Source organism: Cyprinodon tularosa, unplaced genomic scaffold (genome assembly GCF_016077235.1).
Source record: "Cyprinodon tularosa strain WSP-4 unplaced genomic scaffold, ASM1607723v1 ctg404, whole genome shotgun sequence".
NCBI classification, from domain to species: domain Eukaryota; kingdom Metazoa; phylum Chordata; class Actinopteri; order Cyprinodontiformes; family Cyprinodontidae; genus Cyprinodon; species Cyprinodon tularosa.
Genome location: NW_024039124.1, coordinates 143,243 through 168,129, shown reverse-complemented (window position 1 = coordinate 168,129; position 24,887 = coordinate 143,243). Strand labels below are relative to the sequence as shown.

The following is a 24,887-nucleotide window of genomic DNA, read 5'->3' as shown; positions in this document are numbered from 1 at the left end:
TTTTATCATGAATTAACAATACCTTGCCACTTAGGTCAAGCTAAAATCAAGCTTTCCTCTGCTCTTATAATTGCCTATTTATCTTGGAGCCAGTTACGTTAAGAGGCAATGCAATGAACCATCCTGCCCATCCACCCCATCTTTTAAAATTATCCACAGTTTAATTGAACAGCACTAGTATTTTATTGCAGGTTTGCTGAATAGAAAAGCAGGCTATAACATTCAGACTTTGTCTATTCTGTTCCTGGTTTGTAGATTGTACCCAAGGACAATGAAACCCGATCCACTTTAATGTACAATTACATCATCCATGAAGACTCTGTTCCAGTCAACAACAACAATGTCATTCAGGATGATACCTATGAGTGGGCTCTGAAGAGCTGGTCGTCGTGTTCAAAGCCCTGCTCTGGAGGTAAATCATCATTGAATCAAAAAAGGAGTGGAGGAACATTTGGACTGTTGAGTAAGATTTGCATTTTCTAATTTAATTCCTACTCCTCTATGGAAGTGTCTCATAATTGAAATCCAAATTTAATTTTCGCCCTTTAGAAAAACAGTTGAGTAAGCTTGTGTGTTGAAGCAAAGATATTAGCCATCCCCACAAGAGATTCAGAGATGCTAATCTCATCTTAATAAAAAAAAATTAATTCAGGGTCTCAAAATAAAAAGGTAATGAATAAAGAAACAAGCAAAAGAGAGGGAATGTTTAAATATCTTATTTACCAGCCAAATATGTCCTATCCTACAGACATAATAAATATTTTAAATATCATAAACATTTTTATTCAATGAATTAATTTGTTAGCATAATGGAGCTGATGGAACATTAGTATGCATTAGCATACTTTTTAGCCAATTCCCATTTAAAAAATAACAATTTATCCGACTTTATTTTCCTTTCTCCATTATATATTTTAAAGTTGTTTGAATAAAATGAAAGAACAGAAATAAAGGTTTCAATAAATCCGTCGCTGTAAAATTCACTTTTCGAAAACATTGTTTTCTATTGAATATGACTTTAAATAAACAGCGTCAGTAAAAAAAAAAAAAGAAAATATTTCAGAGATCATCATGATTTGTGTGCTTGTTTAGGCCAAACTATCATTTCAGACAAAACATGGACTGTTATGGTTAGTCCCATCCTCTTAAAGAGGCATTAGAGCAGGGGTGCCCAACCAGTCGATCGCGATCTACCAGTCGATCGCGGGTGGAGTTTCAGTCGATCGCGAGAAGTTTAACAATGTAGACCTATTTATGGCTATGACAAAAAAAAAAGTTTAAAAAAATACTAATCAAATCATTGATCACGAGAGGCCAACGTCTATTTTCATAATAATAAAATGAAAAGTAAAAAGTATTCAGGGAACCTTTTTTATGCATGCTGATTGCTGGGCATGGTTTGCCACGGTTGCTAGGTTGTTACCAGGGACTCTAAAGCGCGAAGAGGAATCTGCAGAGATAATGAAGTAATGACATCTATCACAACTGATGGGGCTCCATCTATGGTTGGGAGCACTGCTGGATGCGTTGCTCTGTTTAAGCTGTCTGAAACTTTCCCAGATTTTTTGGATCAACCACTGCACCATTCAGCAACAGCTGTACGGCAATATTTTAAATATGAAGCATGTCATGGACATTGCGATAAAGATCGCTTGCTCTGTTCGGGCTGGGAGTTTTCAGAGGTGTTTATTCCGTGCCCAGCTCGAGGAGGCAGGTGCAGACCACATTGCTCTACTGCTGCACACCGATGTCAGGTGGCTGAGCCTTTGCAGATTCTTCGAAAGATTTTTGGAACTGCGTTGTTCTTCGATTCTATATAGAACAGACGAGGCGTGTAAACTTGCTCTGTATATTTATTTCCAAGCTTCCACAGAACCTTTCATTAGCAAGCTACATTCAGAACTGCCCTCTTGCTCTAGCCTCCAACCCGTGACGCCACGCGCCCCATTGCATGCTGGGTATTGGAGTTCAAGAGCTTTCCGGCTCATAACATCACAGGAACTTTTGCCCGAAATTAAAGAAACAGTCAACAACCCATTCTGCTGTATGTTACATCTTCACATCCACATAGTTTGGACTTACTATTTTCCTATTTTTATCTGTTTTCCTGTTGAATTTAGGGTAAAGCTAAAGCGAATTTTAATCCATCTGCCAGTTTCTCTGCCAGTGAAGTTTATCATTCTGAAATAGTGGACTTCCCTTCTCCTTCTTCCTGCTTTGAAGTGATCTTAGACTTAGACAGATTTTATTTGTCATTTTGTTTACACAAGTGTAAAACAAAAATGAAATTTAGTTTGGAACAGCTCTCTGGACAATTTCATCTTTTTTTAAAGTGCAGTCTTGAAAAGTAGTAAATATATATATATATATATATATATATATATATATATATATGACTGTAAATTTACAGTTCTAACATATTTTTTCATATCTACTGGACTGTGTGTGTATCAATTGGTTTATTTAGATTTTGACTGCACAGCCTTTGTCTGGAGATCTTGACTGCTCTTTTCTATAGTTTGGTGAGTGAGTGAGTGAGTGAGTGAGTGAGTGAGTGAGTGAGTGAGTGAGTGAGTGAGTGAGTGAGTGAGTGAGTGAGTGAGTGAGTGAGTGAGTGAGTGAGTGAGTGAGTGAGTGAGTGAGTGAGTGAGTGAGTGAGTGATATGGTGTGCAGTTCTTATGAGATTGTTAAGTTCTGTTTTTGCAACCTATTTTTTGAAACAATTGATCATTTCCCCGTTTGTTGGACTTACTGTTTATTATCCACCTGTGCAAATAAAAAACAAATACTGCCCATCCCTTGTGTTTGGCTTGGTAGATCTCGGCATGCCATCAACTTCAAAAGTAGATCTTGGTTTAAAAAAGGTTGGGCACCCCTGCATTAGAGTTTTCTAATGATACTGCCAACTGTGGCCAAAACATAGAACTGCAGCTCTCTTCTGCTCGTTCTCAGGAGTTGTATTCGTACTTAACAAGTTTTTTCTTTGTTTACTTTTTTCACCTACAGTAACATGGAGTTTCCATTGCTGTCTGAGTTGAATTGGATGCCAGTCACTTCTTATTATCCTCAAAATCCATCCTGAATATAACTCTTCAGTTGTTTGCTAGGTTGGACCCACCCAACATGTATATGCTTGACCTCACATTCAAAGGAATGGTGCAGAAACTCAATCCAACCAATCCAAAGTTAATTCAAGAACATAGGCTATAGGCTTTTGGATGCGTCTGTGCAGAAATATTGAGGTGTCAGTCTGCTCATCAAATGATCTCTCTGTCATAAACGGTCAGATTAAAAGGCTCTTTTAGAGATACTTTTTCTGTAAAAACTTACATAATGTCTCTTTAAGATTTAGGATGTAATAATGCCTAGATGGATAATGGATGTCCTACTAAAGTCACAGTATGATTGATGGTCAGAGAAAGTGCAAATATGGAAGAACTTCATCTCAAAAATAAAAAAAAACCTTAGTCCGAATGCTGAATGTAACATTTAATAAAATATTTAGAAAAGTCCTAGAGCTAGGCTCACATGCATTGAAGTTTTCATGCGAACCACAGGGAAAATGCAACAGTGTTATTTAAGTTGTTGATACCAAAAACAAGATTCATGGCTGTAACACCAAGTGTCATTTACAACTGTGGTTGAGCGGCCCTCAGGCCCTTGTACTTAAGAGATCAATCAGTTAACTTTTATTGAGCACTTTTCACAGCCAAAGTGACCAAAGTGCAGTAAATGTCTACAAATTAAAAGAAAGCAAAACATCACAACATCAAAAATTTAACATTAGAACAACATGAAAAAGAAGTAAGTATCGGAAAATAAAAGTTTAACAGTTGAGATATTTTTGCTCAACTGGGATGAGAATCCAGTTTAAATGGATCCATTTTTAAAAATGTCTTAAAATCAATCAGTCAGTCAGTCAAAGTTCTGATTACAAACCTGTCCTCAGAACATTCTCGTACAAAAGCTCTATAAGATAAAGAGGCGCCAAACCATTGAAATAGTTGAATGACGCTGTCCCCCGTAGACTTTGCATGTAAATCAGACACTCTGATGCCCATAATGCGTTCTGTCCGAACACACCATTAGAGTTCTCAGTATTTCTGGCAAAGAAGGAGTCTAAAGGATGTTTTATTTTCTGCTTAAATGGCCTCAATTTATGACTGATTGATCAGGCTAAAGCTAAAAAAAAGTCTTTTACTAATAAGCGATCATGTCATACTGTACCTACCACACTTCACTGTCAATAACATTCTTTGCTCTTACTGCTTCGAGAATACAAAAATAAAAAGTGAGACTTTCAACAGATATCAGGAAGGCTGAACAAATAAAGCAATTATTCTCAGTTTGTCCTTCCAATTCATGTAACATACTGATTTTCTTTTTATTCATCCCAGTAATTCACTGAACATGCTAGATTATGACATTTACAACCATTTTATAAATCTTTGAAAGTTTAAGTAAGAATTTATGAAATTCACTAATAGGCAGCCTTGTTCTAATGTACACTGCGCTAAATTTTCAAGTTCCTTATACAAAATGCTGAATAAACTTTTAAGTCATTTTAAGTTTGTTTAAAATAATAGAACCCTGTTTTACAGCAGTTACTTTGCTACGTTTGCAGTGTGTCTCTGTTCCTAATGTAAATGGTAAGGGACCATTCTCAGCATAAAGATAGAACCGTGAAAATGTAAAAAGATATTAAAAGATAAATCTATGCTGGCAGTTTAAACTCAAAGCCAGTCCAGAAATAGAGCATAAAATTCTGATTAGCACATTTTTTGCTTCACATTTTACTGATATACCTCGTTATCCATAAAATCTGTTTAACATTTCCTGATTAACTGATAGCCAGGTAGTGGCAGAGAAGGGGCCAATATGGTCATAAATCATGTGATGCCTCATTTATATAATTTTTACACGTTAGTCAAATTAATCATCTGACAGGATCCATCTGCTGGTTGTGAGCACAAAAGCTCTGCCCACTGTGATGACTGATGCTGTGGCTTAATGAGGATCTTTTTATTTACAGATTATCACCTCAATCTTGGGTGCTGTTCTATAACTGTAATAGCTCAGCTAGTATTTTAGATTCGAGGCAGAGATGCTTCTGATTTGAAACAGAGTGAAAGCAGGATCTTGATTCTGAAGCTCTACGACTAATAGCCACTTTCATTTATGTATCTTTAATTAACAAATGCATTGAACAAACATAGCTTTTTATTCGGTATCCAGTCCATAGCTGAAGTGGGTTTCTCTTTTCTTAGGGTTTCAGTACACTAAGTATGGGTGCAGAAAGAAAGGAGACACAAAGATGGTTCATCGAGGTTACTGCGAAACAAACAAGAAGCCAAAACCAATCCGCAGAATGTGCAACCTTCAGGACTGCTCTCAGCCTCGGTGAGTAACAGAACTTTGATTTTGTTTTTCTCCTACAGCCTATAGAGTCATAAAGGACACAAATAATGAAATCCAGGTGGCTGCAGATAAAACTATTAAATGACTCACAATTTCTCTCTAAGATTGAGAGGGGAGTTAAAATCAAAACATTTTGTCCTCAATTATCCCTTTCATGTCTGTACACCCATTGGTTATAAGTTCTGCTTCTTATTCCTGCACCACATTAGTAGAGCTAATGTTTTTTTTTTACAACCCTGAAGAATAAGTGCCACTGAAAGGACACAATCTCTTTTTTACTTTAGAATTTCTATTTCAGGATATCAAAAGTACATAGAACAACTTTTGGTACATGTTTGGCACAGCATTAAAAACAATACTTTTTTCACTTCTTTTTGAAATAGAAACAGATCAGATAACAAAAGACTATAAATTACTCCCTATGCCAGTAAGAGGCGTCCAAAGCAGCAGCATACGATCAGCATGTATAATTTTTTTGTTGGTTGATTCATCAAACATGGAAAAAATGTCATTGCACTTAGCTGCAAACAGCAACAAATATGTTAGATGCATTTTATATGAAGTCCAAATCTTATAGATATATTTCCTGTAATTAAAAAAACATGGCAATGCTGGTTAATGCAAACAAGGTTGTGTTTTGTAAATTAGCTTTTTTTAAACTCCCAGCATTTTCTGTCAAATTTTAAAACATATTTTAAAGGTTTTAAATCCATCCTTATTTTTGAGGTAAGAGCATGAGAGAGTGTCTTCTAGAGTTTGCTATGGTACTCAGAGTTTTGCTTCCCACGTACGTACCTGCTGTTGTTTACGAACGTTTTGCTTTTCTCTTGTCTATCTTAAAGAAATTAAGCAGTTATTATTAGAAAGGGAAATATAACCAGTCACAAAAACGGACTTTCAGTGGATTAATCAAACTGGGGTGAAAAATTTTCAGTTTGACAAGTCAGTTAGCGCTTGTTAATCCATGTGCCCCGACATTTCCTCAACCCTCCTCGCAACAGTGTTAGGGCAAAGCTGGACTATGCGGAGCACAGTTTTGGAGCCGATGAAAAGCATATCTGCAGTGATGGCCATTTCTTCCTTGAATAAACAGATGGCCTTTTCTTTCTTGAGTAAATGGCCATCCGTAAAACATTTCTTGTTTTTGGCCAAAAGGTGATCAATATGGAAAGAAGCTTCAGTCGCTGCCTTATGTTGAGTAGTAGATTTTGTGAAAAACAGCTAACATGGATTGGGCTCTTTGCGGGGAAACTGTCTTTGAATGTGACGTGGTTCGTGTTGTGGTGCACTCCAGATATCCTCTTTTAGACAGAGCAAGCATTTGGTGGCACAGCAGACGAGCACACTTGTCCTTCACCACAGTGAAAATAAATTCCTCTTCTCATTCCTCATCGAAATTATAAGCTTTTGACTTTTATCTTGGAGCTGTCACCATGCCAGCTGACAACATCACCGTCTACATGCTATCATCTATCAGCCCTACGGCTTTAAACCTAGTGCCGTATATTGTCATTTTGCAACAGGTAATGTGCCAGCTTTATTCTATCCTTCTCGGGGTCTACAGGAAATGTTTCAATGTTCTTCCAGCTGATCGTGATTGATGGCTTAGCGAGCACTGGTGTTGAGGATAGAGATCCTTGCTGTTTGACCATACATTTTATTTATTTATTTCATTTTCTGTTTTAAATTACTGGTTTAAACTATGGTAAACTTTTCCTGTAGACTACACCCTGATTAATTAAGTATAAAACGAAATAACTTTCCTAAATTTCAAAATACGCAACAGTGTATACAATTTTGAATAGTCAGTATCCTAACGTAGCTCTGTTTATTAGGTGGTTTTATGCATTTTTTTACGAATAATGTTACTTATTTAGTTTAAGGGGTCTTTTTTTCTTTCTTTTTTTGGTGTTTCATCCCAGGAAACCTGAATTGTGAACAGGGCTGAGTAGGAAACCACAGGTGGGTTATTAGGGCTTGCATTGTATTTTACAAGCTATTCTTGCCCTACTTTGGTGTAGAGAGCTACTGTACCAGTAGTAATTTAATCCTCTCTGTCTGTCATTGTACTTGGCACAAAGCAATAAAGTGGTTCTATTGAAGGCGGCCGGGCTCCATGATAACACCAGCTGTAGTACTGAGACTTTTTAGGCATATGCATAATGCAATCATAAATAGATAATGATAGTGCATGGATTCTGGAAACAAATTACTCATACAATGTAATTAAAGAAAAAAAAGGCATTAGAAAAATCAGCAATAACATCTATGAAAGAATAGCTCCTGGGAAATATGTGCATTAACATAAATAGCTGATCATTTTTTTTATTCTTCCTAATAGATCCATAAATTAACAATCTGAAATTAATCTTTTTTTTGGTACAGCTCATTTAACTTTACACTCTTTACAAAAAGCTAAGATTACCACACAGTCATGATTGGTTAGAACTATCTTACCTGCTTTTAATGATCCTATCACTTTGTTTTGGTCTCATATAATAAACGTAGCTTCATCCCCTGCATACAGTATGGGCCTGTTTTTATAATGATTCTCATAGCCCTGTCAGAGAGCTTTCAACTTAGCCTTAAAAATTCCTCAAAGGGGTTTTACTGGTGATTCAGGTTGATGCTTTGGTATTGTTCACACTGAAAGATAATCTTCCCCTTCCGAGACACAGTGATTAACATAAAGGCTCTTTAGATAATCTAATGAAATAATCTTGTAGTCAGGATGCAAAACATTTTGTATGTGATGTATAGGAAACCAGAACACATCTACAAAGAAAAAAAGACAAAAAAAAACATTTTATCAAGTATAGCTCCTGCTTGTGCTGCACTTGTTGCATAATTTTTTCTTTTCTTTTTTTTGCTATAATGGTTGTTACCTGTTAGTCCACAAATTATGTCCGTTGCGTTTTGTTGTTTATATACACTGAACTCACATTTGATCTCAAGGTTTTTTGAACTTTTTAACATCTAACTAAAGTATTTCTGTATGCGGCGTGTTGTGTTTATGGTGTGGCTTTTCAGCACTCACTGTAGGACCAAATCTTTGATTCTCATTTTATCCTTTTATGCAATTTAAGCAAGGAGAGGAAAGGCGTTTTATCTTAATGAGGAGGTTGTGTCGAACCTTTTGCTAGGTGTGAAACTAACTGGTTGCTATAACAAACAAATAATAATGTCTATATATACTGTATGTATATTTATCTATATGCATATATCTATCTATGTGTTGTAGTGGGAAAAAAAAGTATTCAACTATTGACCCTAGTTAAATAAATGGATATAGATGATTTCACTCAGTCGGCACTTTATTTTATCATATCTTTGCAAAGAGAAAACAGTTCATCATACAGCCCTTGCTGCTCTGTATTTAGCCCTGTTCTGCCTGAGCAGCGGGTGTTTCCCCTTACTTACAACAATGGAAAGTAGTCAGAGTAGAAACAAATTACAGACATCTTGGTTAACCATAACATGTTATGAATAATCCTTGAGAAAGAATCTGGTTTGTTATGGGAAGAAGCTATGTGTGGTCTACAGATATCCTCATGCAGAGAATTGTGTGGCCTTGTAGGTAAAACAGACTGAGTAAAAACTTTTATAGTGAGTTAATAGGATAAATTAATATATGAAATTTAAAAAATCAACTTTTTCTGACAAGTGTATATGTATATATAATTAGATAAACATTATACAATTCTTTAACAGCCCTAGTGAATTAATTTAATACCTTATCTGTTTGATGTTAATATTGACTCACCTGTCAGTACTTTACGCAATTGCCTGCTTGTGTAAAGCAGGTGCATTTGGCAAAATGACAAGCATAGAACAGAGAGAAAAAGTTGGAGAAAACCAAACTGGAAAGAGGAGCAGCACCTCTGTAAAACATCTTGATTGAACATTGATAGCAGTGATAGCTAATTCTGCAAAAGAAGAACATGTTTTAGAGATTTTATTCAACTTCTAGAATGTTATAATTTATTCGATTTTACGATTTGATTTCTTTCTGCTACCAGTTTGGGTCAATTTAAACCAAAAGAATTACTGCATACTGCCTCTGCTTATTTAGCACTAAAACCACTCAATTTTCAAAGTTTTGGTGTACATATGTTCTGTAAATATTTGCCTCATAAATCAAGGTCTAAATCATAATTGGCAAAGCTGATATAGCTGTCTGTCACAACGGTACACCAATAACACAGCAGAGATAATTTAACTATTGGCAACAATGTCTACTGTATTTTTATTCAGATCTAATCCATCCTTTGAAGAGTTTGGAAAGCACAAACAGAACAGCTTAATAACTCACTTGTGTTTTCAACTTCTTATTTATAACCTAGAATCCTAGGTCATCATGATAGTAATGTTTCTTTTGCTATTGAGTCAGAGTTTTCCAGCAGTAGAGCTTTCTTTGTTTACCTCTGGTGTTATCATCTAGATTCATTGAATATAAACTAGGCTGTCATGTCTGTAAAGACAAGTCACTGTCTGCTTGTGCCTTTGAATCCTGTGGGGAAGTTGCAGGGTGCTGTGTCACATCTATACTCCCTGGTTTAATGAAGGACTTAAAGAAAAATATTGCATTATACATTTAAAAACGAGAAGAATAATTGTGTTTTTTGTGAGATCTCTGCTGTCTGATAAAGTCTAAACTTGTTAATGAAATTCAGACTGAACAAAAACATCCTTAGAGCAGTTAAATGATGCAATTTCCAAAAGCATTCCTGTTATTAAGCCTGGCTGCTGTTAAATATGGAGGTTAGGTCCCCCTAACTTTAATTTAGTTTTTTTCTTTCTAAAAACAATAACTTAACAAATTCTGTGTTTTATGCCTCATGGTCTTTAACAGTATATACTTTAACAGTATATTCTTTGTCTTTTTCATACAATTTCAGAAAACAGCAAATCAATTCTTAAAGGGCTGTTTTGTGATGATTGTTCTGGGGTGATAAAACCCTTCTGACATAAGCTGACTAATATTTGGAAGCCAAACTAATAAGTAATATAAAGTCCTCTAGTGTAGTATTCCCAGAGTTGTTTCAATGCCAAGCAATCATCATTTCAAATGTAACATAAGGAGTTCCTCCGGCTTTTCTTCTTTGGTAGTCACACCTTGCGGTAATATTGCTGCACATTTGTAGCATGGATGCCATATGAAAGCTCTTGGTTTGATTTAGTTCGATACCTTCCACATTATGCAAGACATGATAAAGCATTACTTTAAAATGCTGGACTTATTTTCCTAAAGAATCCAAGTTAGGTGATGCTTCATTGCAGTTTTAAAGATGACGCTGTGGTGTTCTGTATAGTTAAAATGTAACCAAACATTCTAATTAACATTGTTTTGGAGTTGGTCTAATCATTTGTAGTATATATTCTAACTTTGCTTTGTTAAGAATGAAAATAACTTTAATCCTTTAGTTCAAAAACCTGCAGGAATAGTTACATTTGGATGACATTCAGAGTGTTTGCAATTGCATGTGTTTGCAGTGTGCAAGCTTTTTTATAAGCATTGCATGTACACAGATTTTTTGAAATCTAAATTTCATTTTCTGTAATGATTCTAGTTAGATTCTCTTTGTAATATTTATAAAAATTCAGCTAGCCCATAGGAAACTGCAACGAAATCTAAATTTAAAACCCTCGTTTTCAAGTCTAAACCTGATTGCAAATTTTCTTTTTTGTGACCCTGAGAGTCTGTAGTTTATTTTGCCAAGTTCATCTGAAAGGTCACCTAAGTAATAATTTTACTTCATGATTTGAGTCGTTTTTAATGGCATAATAAGGAATTAATCAGATAAATTATAGGGGAAAAGTTCTAATTACATCCAACAAAAGCATAAATGATTTCATCTTTGGAGGTGTTGTAGAAGACACAACTAAAGAAAATTGAAGGTCATTGGCTCTCAAGAAATACTTATTCCTTAATTTACAGTCCAATCAAAGCTTCCTGGTAAAGCCTTGTAGCTTTCTTATGTGAAAAATAGCCAGTGCAAAAGATGTCAGAAAACCGAAGACAGTTTTGAAAAGATTAATTTGTTGCCTGAGTGGTTCAATGCAGATTCAGCACAAGGAGCCTGCAGGTGAAAGAAACACTGTAAGTGTGAAAAAAGGCAGGTTACTGGCAGCCAACCTCACTCATTTAAGTCTTGACGCTGCATGAGGCTGCCGCTTTAGGTTATCCATAAACTTCAATGAGAAGTTGTAGCGTAACATGGAGACCTCTCACAGTGAGCTAATGTTACCCACCAGCTGCTCTGTTCAGATTTAAACCAAGAACTCAGGAAAAAAATTAAGATCTAAAGAAAGTGAGACCTGTGCTGATTTGAATGCCCTCTCATCTCTTCTAGCTGTTTAGGAAGCTGAATCTTGATTTCCAGTATCATAAACACTTATCTCTAGGCTCAAATTTATTTTCTCCCCTGAATAATTAAAAAGCTTGATGCATATTGGTAAACATTTTATTTATGGTGTGTTTGAGGTTTTCAAAGGTAGTCTTTCAGTTTTTTAGATGTCTGGGGTGGAAATAATATATATGATACTGTTACCTTTAATTAAGTCATTACAAAATGGATGAATGCACAAAAAGAGCTTAAGAAGATGAACAGGTCAGAACACTATCATACAGAGTATTGTACTGCTCTGCGGAAACAGTACATCAGTTGTTTACAAGGAAGAGCTCCCCTTGGGATAAGAAACAGATTCTTCTTATCAAAAAGAGGATGAGTATGGGGCCAAAATGGTAGCTTTAATATTTGCAAATGTGTGTGGAGAGTTGTGTGTCTGTATCTCGATTTGTGTGTGTGCAGTGGGATTTGAAAATGTGCAAATAAATCTGTAAATGTGTGAGGAGATTTGTGTGTCTGTACAACAATCTGCAAATGTGTAAAACTACTTGTGTGTAATCCGTTTTGCAAATGTGTAAAAAATCCACAAATCTGTATTCAGATCTGCAAATGTGTACTGAGACTTGCAAATGTGTAGATCAATCTGTAAGCACACACAGAGACACTTGTGTCTGAAGTATTTTCGCTTCAAGACCCAGAAATACAGACAAATCATTGGTTACAAGTCAAGCGGTTTTTCAGTTGGCTCTCTTTACACACGTGATTTTTGCTACTCTTCTGCCGCGTGAGATGCACAAATGCGTAGAAGGATTTGTATGTGTATTTTCGCGATTTGTAACCCCTTGCGCAGGCTCGCAGGCTCACATGCTGCCCTGACCGCAGGCTCACAGGCTCACAGACAGCCTCTACCTTTTTTTTTTTTCCTCCGCTGCGGGAGTTGACGTGACAAGGATGATATTGATACCATTCAGTAAGGAAAATTTTTTATCTATTATTAAACAAAAGGTTACGGAAAGATGGCAGAAGCTGTGGGAAGAGCATAGAACTGGAAGTTGGCTTTATAGTATTGAAAGGAAAATTGGTGAAATGAGGAGAACGGAAAGGAATAAAAAAGAGGTTATATCTAGATTAAGTTTCGGAAACACGGGGTTAAATGGAAACTTATTTAGAATGGGAACAGGAGGTTGTGGTTTTTGTTATCAAGGGGAGACGGTGGAGCATGTTTTGTTGTTTTGTTATAAATATTCTATGGAGAGAAGGGTTACAAGAAAATAAATTACAGTTAAATATACAAGATATTTTGGGGGGAAAAAATCTACTTATGATTATTTTTGTAATTTGATAAACAATCTTGAAAAAACGAAATTGGTAGAAAGGATATAAGTTTATTTATGTAAATATTGTTAATATTTATTTTTATTTTTCAGTGGGAAAATACATAGCATCCCGATCCACACTCCACTGAAGTAGATGGTGGTAATGCACATCATAAAGTTGCTTGCCAGCCGCCATAAAACAGAAGCAGAAGAAGAAGAAACAGTTTTACTAATGCAAACTATAGAAAAAATTTAAGAAATATACTTACAGAAAGCTGACGGGATTCCATTGCTCTCAACTTAGCAGGTACAACCCCTAGGACCCCAGTAACGTCACGTACTGTACAATACCGCCAACTGGTGGTATGTGGCTGTATGTGAAGCAAGTTGTGCTGAACTGCCGCAGCAGAGAGAGGCTGTCTGTGAGCCTGCGAGCCTGCGGTCAGGGCAGCATGTGAGCCTGCGAGCCTGCGCAAGGGGTTACAAATAGCGAAAATACACATACAAATCCTTCTACGCATTTGTGCATCTCACGCGGCAGAAGAGTAGCAAAAATCACGTGTGTAAAGAGAGCCAACCGAAAAACCGCTTGACTTGTAACCAATGATTTGTCTGTACAGGTGCTGGTCATAAAATTAGAATATCATGAAAAAGTAGATTGATTTCAGTAATTCCATTTAAAAAGTGAAACTTGTATATTATATTCATACATTACATACAAACTCATATATTTCAGATGTTTATTTTGTTTAATTTTGATGATTACAAATGACAACAAATGAAAATCTCAAATTCATCATATCAGAAAATTAGAATATTACTGAAGACCAATAAAAACAAAGGATTTATAGAAATGTTGGCCAACTGAAAAGTATGAACATGAAAAGTATGAGCATGTACAGCACTCAGTATTTAGTTGGGCCTCCTTTGGCCTGTATTACTGCAGCAATGCGGCGTGGCATGGAGTCGATCAGTCTGTGGCACTGCTCAGGTGTTATGATAGCCCAGGTTGCTCTAATAGTGGCTTTTAGCTCTTCTGAATTGTTGGGTCTGGTGTATTGCATCTTCTTCTTCACAATACCCCATAGATTTTCTATGGGGTTAAGGTCAGGAGAGTTTGCTGGCCAATTAAGAACAGGGATACCATGGTCCTTCAACCAGGTACTGGTAGCTTTGGCACTGTGTGCAGGTGCCAAGTCCTGTTGGAAAATGAAATCTGCATCTCCAAAAAGTTGGTCAGCTGCAGGAAGCATGAAGTGCTCTAAAACTTCCTGGTATGTGGCTGCGTTGACCCTGGACCTCAGAAAACACAATGGACCAACACCAGCAGATGACATGGCACCCCAAACCATCACTGACTGTGGAAACTTTACACTGGACTTCAAGCAACGTGGATGAAGTGCCTCTCTTCTTTTCCTCCAGACTCTGGGACCTTGATTTCCAAAGGAAATGCAAAATTTACTTTCATCAGAGAACATGACTTTGGACCACTCACCAGCAGTCCAGTCCTGTTTCTCTTTAGCCCAGGCAAGACGCTTCTGACGCTGTCTGTGGTTCAAGAGTGGCTTGACACAAGAAATGCGACAGCAGAAACCCATGTCTTTCATACGTCTGTGTGTGGTGGTTCTTGAAGCACTCACTCCAGCTGCAGTCCACTCTTTGTGAATCCCCCCCACATTTTTGAATGGGTTTTGTTTCACAATCCTCTCCAGGGTGTGGTTATCTCTCTTGCTTGTACACTTTTTTCGACCACATCTTTTCCTTCCCTTCGCCTCTCTATTAATGTGCTTGGACACTGAGCTCTGTGAACAGCCAGCCTCTTTAGCGATGACCTTTTGTGTCTTGCCCTCCTTGTGCAAGGTGTCGATGGTCGTCTTTTGGACAACTGTCAAGTCAGCAGTCTTCCCCATGATTGTGTAGCCTATAGAACTAGACTGAAAGACCATTTAAAGGCTTTTGCAGGTGGTTTGAGTTAATTAGCTGATTAGAGTGTGGCACCAGGGGCCATCAATTTTGAACCTTTTCACAATATTCTAATTTTCTGATAATATGAATTTGAGATTTTCATTTGTTGTCATTTGTAATCATCAAAATTAAACAAAATAAACATCTGAAATATATGAGTTTGTATGTAATGTATGAATATAATATACAAGTTTCACTTTTTAAATGGAATTACTGAAATCAATCTACTTTTTCATGATATTCTAATTTTATGACCAGCACCTGTATTTCTGGGTCTTGAAGCGAAAATACTTCAGACACAAGTGTCTCTGTGTGTGCTTACAGATTGATCTACACATTTGCAAGTCTCAGTACACATTTGCAGATCTGAATACAGATTTGTGGATTTTTTACACATTTGCAAATCTCAGTACACATTTGCAGATCTGAATACAGATTTGTGGATTTTTTACACATTTGCAAAACGGATTACACACAAGTAGTTTTACACATTTGCAGATTGTTGTACAGACACACAAATCTCCTCACACATTTACAGATTTATTTACACATTTTCAAATCCCACTGCACACACACAAATCGAGATACAGACACACAACTCTCCACACACATTTGCAAATATTAAAGCTACCATTTTGGCACCATAGATGAGGGGGTAAAGAAATATTCTGGAAGATTAACATCCTTGTGACCTGACAACATTTGATCAAAAGAAGAGTAGGATTTGCTGAAAAAAAGAAGTAACATGCCTCCTGTTTAACACTGATTTTTTTCCCCCACATAACAGGTATTTTTTAATATATTGTGTTATCTCTCCAACACAGAAGAATCTTTATAAAAATGTAATTTGGAAAGAAAATACTTTTATTTGTCTTTTATAATTATTATGTGATGTTCATATGCTTTAAGTCCCTTGACTCTTATTCTCCTTAATAAAATCCAGATGGATGTAGGCATGAGCTGGTTTTATCTAAACACCTTTTAATGAAATGCCAGAAAGGTTAAGATTGGTTTTTGATTATAGATTCACATGGCTGTAAAGGTGGGATTGCTACCTGCGTCTTTCTTCAGGCAAAAAGTATGATGAATGGTTGGAAGAATATACAGTAACTTTGTTCTGTTCTAGCAGCATCGGTTAAGGAGGTTCATTCTCAATACTTCATTTAGACAGGACTATATTGCTATATTGCATCCAGTCTTGGCCTACGTTACAATGCATGCTTACTTGTTCACTTAGAGAGATGGGATATTCTCTTCATGTGCAGGATCCAAAGTTTGATTTCTGTTGTTTGCATATTTTGCCGTTTCTATTTTATTAGCTACTGTTATTGAAACTTCTTTGGAACGTGTAAATTGTATGACCCCTGCATCTTACCGCTGATTACCTTTAACATCTAAGAATGAAAATGAATAGCATGGAAAACAGGTAAGTATGACCAGTGGATCAATAGTAAAATAAACTCAGAAGTCTAAAACGAAATACAAAAGATTTTTCTGCAAAGTTTACAACTTCATCTAATCACCTTGGTTTCTATAGGTAGAAAATACGTTACCTATTAGGATAATAACTAAACTCGCTGCTTTATTAGATTATCAGCTATTTATATAAATAAATAGCAAAATCACACTGACCTCTATGTGCAATATTTTCTGGATCCTTCTGCAACGTGCCTTGAAACAAATTTTCTGTTAATCTGAAAAGCATAAATTAATTTTAATTAATTGAATTAATAAGTTCCAATCAGAAAAGGAACAGGCAGGTCCAGGGTTCCAAGAGTCCAACAGAGAGTTCTGGCAGAAACGTTTAGTTTCAGTTGGGAATAGGCAAGCTCAGTAGTTGAGAGGGAGAACAAGGCATGATAAAAGGAGAACTACGGTACTTTAAAGGAAAATTCCGGTCAGCAAGGAATGATCAATGGATCATTATCTATGCCTAAAACTAATACATTCGCTGTGGTTTAATGAATTTAGCGTTAATCAGTAATAAAATAAAATAATAATTTCTGTTGCAATCACTGAGTCCGGGACCGGCCATTCTACCCCAAATAAAGTAAAACCTCACTCCTGACATCTTCCAGCAGTGACGTCACAGTGCGGTAAGTCTAGCACCATTCTCCCCACTTTACAAGCAAAATCAATGGGAACTCATAGACAAGCCTGCAAGCAACAACAATTATTTAAGATTTCGATAGCCGACTACCACCGACGTCACAGCCGATATCGCACTGTGACGTCGGTGGCAGTTGTTTTCTTTGACAAACATGGATGTCTCCGGTAAAGCACTTTCAAAAAAATTACTATTAATTAAAAACACTTATCATTTATTGAAGAGTATGTAATAATTTCATATTCAAAGTACTTTCACAGGTTTGAATTCTGAATATGACTGGACTTTTCCTTTAAAAATAGCTCCCTCAACTGAGCTAGGAACAGAAACAGGGTACGCTCAGTGGAAAAGAGACCGGACGTGATCGGGAACACTAAGACAATACTAAATACCTCCCTCACCACTGGCCTCCAAGAACAAGTAAATCAACTATAGGGTCAAAGTCAGAACTCAACAACAATGATCAGAAACAAACTTAGTGATCTGGCCCCAATAGCTGGGAATGAGTCGCATATAAAAAAACAGGAGCAGGTGGATAAGATGAGTGGTAATTGGCAACTGGGCAGAGTTTGGCAGGTGAGTGAAATTAACATTTAGGTAAGCTATCAGAGTCGTGATCATGACAGTAGTTGTCACTGACACCAGTCAGTCAGATAAACAATAGGAGCAGCAAAGTAATTCTCTTTGTCTTCTCTAATTTAAACAAACAATTATTAGAGCATGTTATACATTTCTTATTAAAACTGACAGAGAAACCCAACATTTTTACTCTAGGTTAACACACTATGAAAATCACATACATGAATGCCTCGCATGACAAATGGAAGACCCTTTTGTTAAAAAAAGAATGTGTCCATCTGTGTGAATCTAAACTTAAAGAATATTGAAAGAATTTGTTGTGATGTTAGTTTATTGAGATGAATTTAAGTACAGTAAAAATTATGAAATTCAACTTTATTGTAATCCAAAATCTATGTACCACAATGAATACTTCTTATTCTTAAGACAAAAGAGGTAAATACTGAGCCAGTAGAATGTTCCCAAATCCTGCTCCAAAAGATACACTGTCCGACAAGAGCAGGAGGATTTCCTGTCAGAAAAAATAAAACATACAAGAAATCATGTCATAAAGTTCTTCAAAGGTCAGTTAATCCTCTACAGTCTTAAGATACATCAACTGATTTAGGGAAACACCTAAAAGTACAAGCCTAGTTTTGGTGTGTCCTTAACACAGGGTTTGGGAAATAGCCCTTTTTAGTAAAAACTTTGTGTATGTGGAAATCTGTAAGGGTTGGATTTTACAAAATTGCTCAGCATTTTGGGAAAACTATTTAAAAAAACAATCCTGAGATGTTCGACCTTAAGAAAACACAGCCATACATAAAAGTATAAGAAAAAAATAGCGTAGAGTCACAGGCAGAAAGTATCAAGCTGAGAGATATCAAAAGCAGTATCCTGTGCAAAAATACCTGTCAAAAACAACAGGAAAGGAAGGCAGTAACATCACAAACAGGTCATACAACTATTACACATAACAGACACACAACTATAGTTTAGTATCTACACAGTGAAAAAAACACTAATTTCAGAAAAGATCCAATCATGGTATTATAAGAACCAGCAAAAGAGAAGCCGGTGACTGTTACCTTTTTATCGCCATATTTTTATTTCAGATATCTTAAGATACACAGTGATAATAATCCCTTCCTGGATAGGGTTTGAAATTAATCAGCAATAGCTCGTTTCTCCTGCTTGAAAAAAAAGATCTAATCAAATTAAAACCTCACAATTTACAGTAGGCATTATAGGCCATTCCTCCCAGTAAAGAAAATTATAAATTCACACTGTTTATAACTATTTTTTTGGGGGAAAAATAATTGCGGCAACTGTTGTTGCCTTCTCACCAAGCTGCTTGCCTATTGTCCTGTAGCCCATCCCAGGTCTACAATTTTATCCCTGATGTCCTTACACAGCTCTCTGGTCTTGGGCATTGTGGAGATGCTGGAATGTGATTGATTGAGTGTGTGGACAGGTGTCTTTTATACAGGTAACGAGTTCAAACAGGTGCAGTTAATACAGGTAATGAGTCGAGATATACAGAGTGTATACAAAACGACATTTCCTTTAGTACAGCTTTCAGACAATAAATCACCATTTCCATGCCACAAAGGGCAGCAGTGATCAAATGTAAGCAGTATGCGAGAAAAAAATAAAAAAACATGGGGGAAAAATGCATTGATATGGAAGTTCAGAGGATTAACATATATGGTGCAAATATGCAGTATTTTTAGTTTGGTGTTATCAGTGTGATGTAGAGTTTGTGACATGATTAAGAGCTTTTTCAACAGTTCAGCAGTCTGATGGCAGTAGGGAGGAAACTGTTGCAGAATCTGCTGGACCCACATTGAATGTTGCAAAGCCTCTTCCCAGAGGGCAGCATGGAGAACAGTCCATGGTGGGGGTGTGAGGGGTAATTGAAGATGTTAGGGGCTCAGGACACATAGCGCTGGGATGAAATGTCTTTTATGAAATGTCTCACAAAGTGAGACAGCCGGTCAGAAGGCTCTCTATGGTGCTTCTGTAGAAGGCAGTGAAGGCAGGTGGGCTCTCCTCATCCTCTGCAGGAAGTACAAGTGCTTTTGACCAGTGAGGTGGGGTTTACATTCCAGGTGACGTTGTCTGTGATGTGCAACCCCAGGAATTTGGTGCTGCTGATTACCTCTACAGCTGAGCTTTTGATGAGCTGTGAAACATGGTTAGGCCGGTTCTTCCGGAAGTCGACGATGATCTCCTTCGTCTTTTCCACATTTAGGATCAGGCTGTTGTCTCTGCACCAGCCCACCAGCTGCTCCACCTCCTCTCCTGGCCGTAGTCCTGGTCGTTGTCTGAAACTGAAAAGACACAGAATTATTCAATCACACAGTGTTCAGAAAGTGCATTGTCCTCTATTCTGCACTTTAGATGAATGACTGCTTAGGTGCCACTGGTGACGGCACTGTATCGATACTTTTAAAAACGAGTATTGTATCCAGATACAACATTTCAGTATCGATACTTTTTTGAGTTTCAATACTTTTGACAACCCTAGTCCGTACCCAGAGGACGAGATACGTTCCAGACGATCGGCTACCGAAATGAAGCTGCCCAGAGGTCTGAGAGTCCCATACGTTGAAGCCCCGGAGGCCAGACAACAGGCAGGAGATCCGCTCCGAATAGATGAAGAAAGGCAGGATAATCAAGAGGGCAAAGCCAAAGCCGTTGTCGAGAATGTGCTCAGAGGTCTAGGCCAGAAGATTAGAGATCCGAAGAGGTACTGAAGGGAAATCACGGAAGATGTCAGGAATCAGGTCCAGGTTCGGTAAACAGGCAGAGTCCAGCAGGAGTCCGAAGACAGGTCAGGCAAATAGATCAGAGCAGGAACAGACAGGCTCCAGAATAGGTCAGGATCAGGCGATCAGAAAACTCTTAGACACGCTAGATGAGAAAAATCAGTAGCACCTCTAGAAATGTATTTACTGTGAAAAATTGTGCTGTGTTCAATACTTACAATACCCACAGGGGAGTTGCGGCCTAGAGGTTAGGACATAGAGCTTGGAATCCTGAGGATCTGAGTTCGAGACCCAATCCCACAGAATGCCACTCTGGGTCTCTGAGACCTGGGTCTCCCCGGTCGCCCCAAGATGGCAGCCTACTACTCCCCAAGGGGATGGGTTAAATTAGGGCTGGGCGATAATTCAATACCGATATATATCGATCGATAGACGTGTGGTGCAATAGAAAAAAAGAGAGTCGATAAAAGTTCGATAAAAAAGAAACGCAGTTTTCCTTCATTCTCATTGTAGCCTAGCATGTAGGTTTATGCTAGTCACTACTTCCTCCCAACCAATCACAATCGCGGAGCCAGGCACGCCGTCACAAAGCGCCGCCCTCTCAAACTACAACACAGAGCACATGAAGATGTCGCAGCAAGGAGAGGTGGAGGATATTGTTTCAAAGAAGGGTTTTTGTAGTTCGCCAGTCTGGCAGTATTTCGGTCATGGCAAGTCGGACAAAAAACAAACCAGAGTCATCTGTAAAATGTGTCGGGAACCAGTGAAAACGAAGTCTGATAACACAACCAACTTCTTTTTTTTTTATCATCTCAGCCGCTCACACCCGCAGGAGTACGAGCTGTGTAATCCCCGGCGCGGCTCTCCTCCGAGGAATCTTCGGGAATTTCGGGAAAATATATATATATTTTCAGTTCTGGGCAGTTTCCCACGTAGTTCTAACAATTGAGATAAAAATGCTGAGGGGCCAGCAACTTCAAAGTAATAACTCAGGTTAAAGCAGGAAACAGGGGCGGCGGTGGGGGGGGGGCATTTATTTATTTGTTATATTTTGGTCACTTTTCTGGTCACTTTAGCTTATTCTTTGTCAGTATTTAATAACATAACCCAGGTCTCTTAAGTCATTTATCTTTAAAACAATTCTGTTATGGTTAAAATAGTTGGTTAAATAAAGATTTAATTCGAAGTCTGTGTTTGTGTTTTTTATTAAAATTAAATCATTTAGCAATATTATAAAAAGTCCAGGCAGAGCTGCACATAAAATATGGTTTCAAATCTTTTCAATAATTATCGATATCGATCAATATGCATTTTTTTTATCGATAAGCTTTTTTTCTATATCGCCCAGCCCTAGGTTAAATGCATAGTTAAATTTCTCCAATGTGCAATCAATAAAGGTCAATTGTTATTTTACCCGCTGTCTAAATTTAAAATCAATGTCATCATCTCCATTTTACTGACACACTTTTTTGTCTGTAATGGAAGGGTATGTTAACTTTCAAGCACAACTATATATTCATGGTGCAAAAAAAAAAAATGTGTTACTGATTACAGCTTTAATACTTCTATGTGCGTATTTGCAGTGATTTTGTTTTAATGCACAGAGACACAGAGTGAGAGAGGGGGCTTATTAGCAGCCTTATGTGGCTAAAGTATGCAATTTATTATCACCAGACATAGTAATTTGTTATTGCCAGTGTTGGGCAAGCTACTTGCCCAGTGTAGTGAGCTAAGCCATCAGTTACTCAACAATAAATTAAGCTTCACTACTCAAAAGCTACCACCTAAAGAATTATAGCAAGCTAAGTTACACTAATGTGTTAAAAGTAGCTTAACTACATCCGAAGCTACTTAATGTTGTACCAAGCTAATGTCAATTCAAAATGAGTCTGACACCCTGGTTAAAACATTTATTAAAGATCAGCCAATGACATAACACAGTGTAAAAATTGCTTTATGATCAGCATAATAAAAAAAACTGAAGTATTTACTAGTAGACCGGGGGTTTTCAAAGTGTGAGGCCTCCACTAGGGTGCTCTGGCACCCCCCAGGGGAGGCGTGGTGAGAGGGAAAAAATAAATATGAATTTAGGACCAAGTTGGAACTGTGGGGTGCGCGTGTGGAGCGGGGATCAGAGGAAATGTTTTCCATCTTAGAGGATGTTTTGGCCAGAGCAGGGCTGAAGTGGAGCTTTTACAGCAGGCTGTCTGCGTGCATTTGGAGGGGATGCGTGAGCAGTTTGGAGAGTATTTTGGAGAGAAGACAATGGCAAACCAGTGGGTGAGAAACCCATTTTCCTTCCCCGTGACACTCAAAGATGGACTTTCAGCAGGAGAGGAAGAGGCTCTGGCTGAGCTGAGCTGTGACCTGGACTTGAAACAGAAGATGAGTGACGTGTCACTTGCGCACTTATGGCTGTCAGTAGGGACTGAATTTCCACAGCTCTCAATGAAGATCTGATCAAAATGTTTTTGTTAAGATGTGAAAACACTGTTGGCATAGTGCTCCCTGGAGGGGGGCTCACCCTTTCATACTTTGAAAACCCCTGTAGTAGACAAAAAAATAAACAATCTGCTGTTATTAGAACCAAAATAAAGGTACTGTGTAGTGTTCTACACATCGAGACATGGCTATGAGTTTGCATTCAATGGACATCTCTAGGGAAAACAAAACCCTACAAAAGGCATCTTATTTCTTTAGGGTCTCCATTAGAGAAAACTTCTTCAGACCTCAATTAAACAGTCGATTCAAGTAACAAATGAAACTGTTTACAAAAAAGCTGAAAAAAGAAAGAAGCTAATTAAGATATATATATACATTTATGTCTCACTGTATAATTTAATTTCTACCTACATATTTATTCATTGTATTTTGGGGGGTAATTAATTGAATGATTATTTCTTTATTGAGCATGTATTTATTTATGTATTTATTTTTATATATGGGAGAGCTGTCCCTCCATACCTAAAAAATCTTATCTGTGCAAATAAGCCTTAAAACAGGTTTATGTAAACATCCTGTCTGGTAAATTAGGCCATGAAAATACAATATCTAAGTTTGGCTACTGCTCTCTAATTAGAGTATCTTCGTGGCACTCATCAGATTTAACTATCTGAAAATTAAAGGCACCAATAAAGTTTAAGCTGATATATTTTTCTTAGTTTTATATAAAAAAAATTGACTGCAGTTGACTGTTTTAATGAGTGTTTGGCTATGTAATACAAATGGCTAGTCTTGGCCACATGAGCTCTCTATGGCCAAGAACCGAAATTTGAACACATACTTTTTATCAGAGGATTCAACAAGTTTCAAAATCTCTGAAGATAAGGCGCTCTGCTCCTGTCCCCTCCTCCATCCTGTGTGTGTGGCTCTGTGTGTCTGTGTGTGTCATTCATTGTGCGCATGTTTCAGAGATACAGACAGGAGAGGCAGAATAGAGGCTCATGCATGAATGTCCAACGAATAACTCCGATTGTTGTTTCAAAAATAGAAAATTATGCCCTGGATTTTGTAGCTTTTGTGGATGCTACGTCGCTACTTGATAAAAATAATAACGTCACTACTGGAAAGTTACTTGATAAATAAAGCAGCGACGCTACGGTCAAGCTACTGGAACATGTAGTTAAACTAATAGCTTCGCTACATGTAGCGGCGCTACTGCCCATTAGGGGTGTGGGAAATAATCGTTTTGGCGATATATCGTGATATTCGGCTGCCCAATATAATATCGATCTTTCACTTCTTAGTATCGATTAAAAAAAAAATGGTTACATAAAACATTGATGGGAAAATGGGCTACCTCTGCACCACCACTCAGACAGAAAGCGCTGTGGAGTCCTTTAACTGTGCGTGCAGCACCAAATCTGTATTTGAGGCAGTCACAGTGGAAGATAACCCCAAACAACATGGATAATAATACCTAATCAATATTTTCTGATGAAAATATACAGCACTTGCTGTTTTATCTCATCATTTGATTTTGATAGCTGGGGAAAATATGGCAATATATAGTGATACTGTAATATCGTGATACTATCGTATTGTGACCCAAGTATCGCGACATGTATCGAATCGCAACACTCATGCCAATACTTACCTCTACTGCCCATCACTGGTTATTGCAGACATATCTTTCAGCATATTTACTATAAAAAGTGAGCTGTGTGTTGCATCACTAGTAAGACCATGCTCTTTGATTTGTGCAACCAGAATGCAACTTCACAATATAGAAATACCTGCAGGAGGAAAGACTAAAAATATCAATACACATTTGTATATATTTGTAAAAACTGAAACCCTGTGAAATGAAATAGCTGGGGGTTTAAAGGTGCAAAAAATTAGGGTTTATATTGTTGGATTATATTGTGTTTATTGTGTATCTTAAGATATTGGATAGTTAAC

At 37.3% G+C, this 24,887-nt stretch overlaps 1 protein-coding gene across 5 annotated transcripts in view; it reads left to right on the top strand.

The window, feature by feature from the left end:
* adamts3 (ADAM metallopeptidase with thrombospondin type 1 motif, 3) overlaps window positions 1–24,887 on the top strand; it is a 284,275-nt gene that overhangs the window by 242,152 nt on the left and 17,236 nt on the right. For all 5 annotated transcript variants that reach the window (XM_038298273.1, XM_038298274.1, XM_038298272.1 and 2 more), the window contains 2 exons: window positions 256–412; window positions 5,269–5,401. In XM_038298273.1, coding sequence (XP_038154201.1) covers window positions 256–412; window positions 5,269–5,401 — 290 coding nt within the window. The remainder of the gene's footprint in view (window positions 1–255; window positions 413–5,268; window positions 5,402–24,887) is intronic.